Source organism: Vollenhovia emeryi, unplaced genomic scaffold, assembly GCF_000949405.1.
Source record: "Vollenhovia emeryi isolate VEMERY1.0 unplaced genomic scaffold, V.emery_V1.0 DF941115.1, whole genome shotgun sequence".
In the NCBI taxonomy this organism is placed as follows: domain Eukaryota; kingdom Metazoa; phylum Arthropoda; class Insecta; order Hymenoptera; family Formicidae; genus Vollenhovia; species Vollenhovia emeryi.
Window position 1 is genome coordinate 1,143 of NW_011965251.1, and position 4,900 is coordinate 6,042.

Here is a 4,900-nt window from a genome sequence, read left to right on the forward strand (position 1 = left end):
TTCAATCTAATCCCAATCCCAATCCGTAGTCTGATACGGGCTTAAAAGTTACTGAACTTGAGATTAGTAAACTTTACTGTGATTGGTTAAGTTTCAATCTAATCCCAATCCCAATCCGTAGTCTGATACGGGCTTTAAACTACTTGATCTATAATTCTGCATCCTTATTGGCTCTCGCAAGTAATCCAGTAGGAAAGATAGTATCGCGTGCCTTGTTGGTTTTATACTTGCTCAACTAAAAAGAACAGACCCAAAATCATAATGCTGGTAAAATGGATTCCGATTCGTTAAATTCTTCGGCAACGTCCAAACCACGTTGATAGCACCAGTTCTCGTCCGATCACTGAAGTTAAGCAACGTTGGGCACGGTTAGTACTTGGATGGGTGACCGCTTGGGAACACCGTGTGACGTTGGCGCCAAACTTTTTGTTTAAATTTTTATTATAACGCAAGCGAAACTAGATTCGACCGACTCTCTAGTGTTATACGCACTGATTAATCAGCTAATGATTTTGCAAAGAATTTTCGCGAACCAATATGCAAGATTTGATTTTTTATACTCGTTCACGTGACTCGTTTATTTCACATGATCGTCTTGACTTCATAATCAAACAGACATGAAATTTGTCTGATCAGACGATCAATGGCAGAAATGTGAAACTTGCGAGATACAATTTCATTACATTTCATGGGAAATTTTTAATCGTGGAAATGTCAAGAAATTCACATTCAATTTAATTACGTTACGTATACATTTTTATTTTCTAACTGGCACAACCATCAACATTACTTTGATAGAAAAAATAGATTTAATAAAATATTCAAATCTATCTAACCTAACCCATTGATATAGTTTTTAAATATATTATTTTTCAATATATACTTAGCGCAATTTGTGTTTTGAAGGCGTAATTCAACATACTCTTTTCATCGAATGTAAAAATTCTACATTAAATCTACTAAGTTTGTTGACTCATTTTTAATCTTTTCACAGCCACATGCGTGAACATATGCTGCCACCGCGTAATCAACGAATCAGGAATGTTGTTACAGAAGCTGAGATCAATCATCTCCAGTTTAGGACAATTTATGAAAAATGCATAACATATATCAGTTGTTAGGGAGAGCGAGCCTAACAGGTCTAACTGTTTTAAATTTTGGCACAGCGTCAGTGCTCTCAAGTCACGCTCGGTGAGCTGTCTAAAAGAAACCAAGAAGACCTTTTCCAGGTGTTCGCAGGAAGATAGCAATCTACGGAAGCTGTCACCATGACCAGTCATACTGCCACTGTAAACAATAGTTACTTTATTACTACCCTTCAATTACAAACAGAAAAACAATGCAAATATTTCGAGATGTATTCAGGAGAAACATATAAATTTTAATGAAAAATATAAGAGTAACAGACTCGCAATTAACGGGTCTCGGATTCAATTTATCATCTCATAAATGAATTTTAAAATCTGTGCAAACGGCGACAGAGCAATGTATTAGTAAAGAAATCGTGACACCGTACCACCAACCAAAATCAACCTCCCGTAGATTCTTGCAGTCGGCAAGCGCGTCAATACCTTGTGACGTAAGAGTAAGTGCCTTCCATAAATCTATACTTTCCAAATCCGGACACGAGTTTCTCAATTCCATTGCAATCTCATCTACGTTCACACTCCTATCCATGTCGCCTATATGTAAATGACGCATCCGGCGATTTCGTCGTAGTATCTTACAAAGGGTCTGAGTCTTTATATGTGTTCTGTAAAGATCCAAACGCTCCAGAAATTCAAGATTTTCAAGATATGAAAATCCCATGTCCCTTATCAATTCACAATTACGCAGACTCAATTCTGAGAAAAAAGAAATGTATTGGTGTTACATTGTCTGCAATAACACAATGATGATAATTTTCTATGCATACCTTTCAAATTTTTGCATGTCCTCGAAATTGCAAGCATCGCGACGTCGTCAATACATGAGCAGCAATTCAGTCGTAGGTGTGTTAAGAGGCTACCGCGAGTATCAAGAAATTTTGCGAGATCCGGAACAGAAAAGCTGTCGCACCACGAAAGGTCCAATTTTTGTAAATATTTACACTTGAATGCCAAGTAATGCAACGCCTTCGCATCAATAATATGCCAATATGGTTTTAGATTCAAACTTTTATAAAGCAATGGATCCTCTGCTAAATTACTGAAAAATTTATTCACTCTACTCATTCGACATAACGACTGTAAGTCTAAATATTTTAATATCTTCCTCACTATTTCATCCTGAAAAGATAAGATATGAAATTTCAATTAAATCAGATGACATTACAATATCATTATCAGAGACAGATCTCAGAAAATATTTACAGGAAGTGCAGAGAACCTGCAACATGACGACTCCATGGACTCGTTTGAAGGATTATCTTCCAAAAATTTTGTAAGTTCTTCTGATAAAAAGTGTTGCATACTATTACAGTTATTCTTAAGAGGTGGCACATAGTAATAAAGTGGACCTAACTGAGATACCAACTTGCTCTCGTGAAAATTCGCTACTACACCGCTAGAAATAACATTGGTACAAATTTATTATTAAGAAAATCAAGAAAAGATATTATTTAATGTCGACAACTTGCAATACCTTTTATACATAATACAATGTTCATCCAATGTGTTCTTAAGATGGACTATATCTTCGAACGCATTTTCATAATTCGGTGTTAAATTATGAATGTCCTCGTGACAAGGATACGAGCTGTTAATGCTTTTTAATACATCAGTTAAATTCCGTTTGTGCGATTGGTCCTTGGGCAAGATTAATTCAAACGTTCCGATGAGCATCACAGCATCTATTTCTGTATAATATTCCAGTAAACTGTGATTAAACTCAAGCCTGAATGTTTTGGTCTTGAAGTCGCACGACTGTAAAGGTGGCGAAAATAGCCGTGATCTCTCAAGAAACTGAGGCACGATCTGAGGCGGTCCGTTCCACAGGAGAACCCACCGATTGTTAGGATCTCGAGCCCAAATTCGAATCACACTCCCAGGATTTTGTACTTCATATATGGAGAGTCTCAATGGATATACAGCTTCACGATATTCGATAGCTACAGAACAAAAAGTACAATTATAACGTCTTTTTTTTCACAGAAGTGTATCTTCTCCAACAGCCTCTCATTTATCGAGTGTTACTTACTAATATAATCTTGACTCACAACATCCATATTATTCTGCGGCATATAGTCGATCGATCTCGAAGGTGCTTTGTCCCACCATGGTCCGTAAGTTCTCTGAATTAAGAAGCAACTCAGAAAAGTGTCAAAATATAAATATATCGTAGCAATAATTTAGATTGCTACTATAATGAGCGACATATGATTCTGCGTGAGAATAATCAAACTGCATCGATTTATGCCCGCTAGATTCGCAATCCTCATGTGTCTATTATCATCCATTTCAGAAATCCACACTTCAGAAAAGTTATAAATGGATGGAACGGGTAACGCTGGAGAATTTTACGCACCATGGTAAATGTCTGCGGAAAATCTCCATACATGGGAAATTTGTCAGGTGGCCCAATTATGTTAGCAGCAGCATAAGATATGCTGTTATTACCGCCATACTGAGAACTAAAACTGAGAACATTTGTCACAAATTGTTGAACAAAGGTAGCACAGTCCTTGTCTATGGGCGCGTTTTCTGTGCTGAAGACCACACGATGATCTTGGCTCAAACGAAGAGATAAAGAGATCAAAAATGGGTCGTAAAACGGTTCCATTCCTTCTCTAAAAATAAAGCACGTAGAAATAAATAATATGCTTTTTCAAATATATAAACGCCAAAGCGCTGCATCTTAATGATATATCATACTGTCAAAATTTTACAGTACCTTTTCTAGAGGTATGTAATAAAGCGCTTCCTCTTTCTCTGGAAGATCTCTCGTATTAATAAAAGAGAAGATCGGTCATCTAATTCCTGACTCTACATGGACTGACATCAACTGTGCGCAGCGAAGCAAACAGCTGGGTTCCAACAAAACTGTCACGTGTTTTTACAACCAAACCGCCACATCGCTATAAAACTAAAGAAAACCGACTTGCAGAATACAAGAGGCAATAAATTATCCCAACATCTGCGTCAAATGGCACGTGTGTTTTAGAGAAGATTAACGCACCCAAAATTATCATCCAAACGACACAAACTTTGATAAACTTTAATACCTTAAGCACAAATTAATAGATGTGCCTTAAGCCTGTGGAACAGCTGGTTTAGAATATTATTATTATTATTGCTTTACTGGCGCCTGAGTCAGACCGTGGCCGGTGGTGGGGATGTGGTGGGGGAGGGGGGGTCGCACTCAGGTTAAAGGTACCATTTCATGCGCAGCATACTGCCGCAGCAACTCGCTGCTATTGGTTGAAGAATTGTTACTAGATGCTGCAAAATAAATTTCACCATATTTTGCTTCATCGCTGTGAAGTTCAATTGAACGAACAGCAAAGCAGCAGACACGCGATCTAGCCGGCCAGTGCTGCTGCAGCTATTCCTTTTCCATGAGCAGCAAATATGCTTTAGTGAATTTGGATCACGTGACTAATTTGCTGCTGCTGCATGCTGCGTATGAAAAGGCACCTTAAAGGCCTTCACACATAAAATTCCGTAAGGACGTAAAACGTAAGCGTAAGAAAATCAACAGGTTGGATTTGCTACTGCTTGCGTCATTGCCTTACGTTCTCGACTGTGATTGGTCGATTTTCTTATGCTTACGTTTTACGTCCTTACGGAATTTTATGTGTGAAGGCCTTAATACTTTTAGATCCAGCCAATCATATTAAGAAATCAATGGCTGCGTTCAGCAGACACAACTGTTGAGTGAGCGCTCAGTATGATTGGTTAATACTTTTAGATCCAGCCAATCA

The 4,900-nt window shown here is 37.8% G+C and overlaps 1 protein-coding gene across 1 annotated transcript; it reads right to left on the reverse strand.

Annotated features, from left to right (window-relative positions):
• Positions 1–733: 733 nt before the first annotated feature.
• Positions 734–4,289, reverse strand: LOC105571153 (F-box/LRR-repeat protein 4-like). Its single transcript, XM_012028628.1, has 8 exons — positions 3,871–4,289; positions 3,505–3,766; positions 3,178–3,271; positions 2,623–3,088; positions 2,352–2,544; positions 1,916–2,267; positions 1,517–1,844; positions 734–1,287 (listed from the first exon to the last, which is right to left on the reverse strand). Exons 2-8 carry the CDS (start codon positions 3,757–3,759, stop codon positions 960–962), a joined length of 2,016 nt encoding a protein of 671 aa, XP_011884018.1. The 5' UTR covers positions 3,760–3,766; positions 3,871–4,289; the 3' UTR covers positions 734–959.
• Between the last annotated feature and the right edge of the window lie 611 nt (positions 4,290–4,900).

Coding starts and splice junctions, on each gene's coding strand:
- LOC105571153 (XM_012028628.1), bottom strand. CDS start 3,759: ATGGAACCGTTTTACGACCCATTTTTGATCTCTTTATCTCTTCGTTTG. Junction 2,545..2,622: donor CATTGTATTATGTATAAAAG/GTATTGCAAGTT, acceptor TGTTATTTCTAG/CGGTGTAGTAGCGAATTTTC. Junction 1,845..1,915: donor GACATGCAAAAATTTGAAAG/GTATGCATAGAA, acceptor CTTTTTTCTCAG/AATTGAGTCTGCGTAATTGT.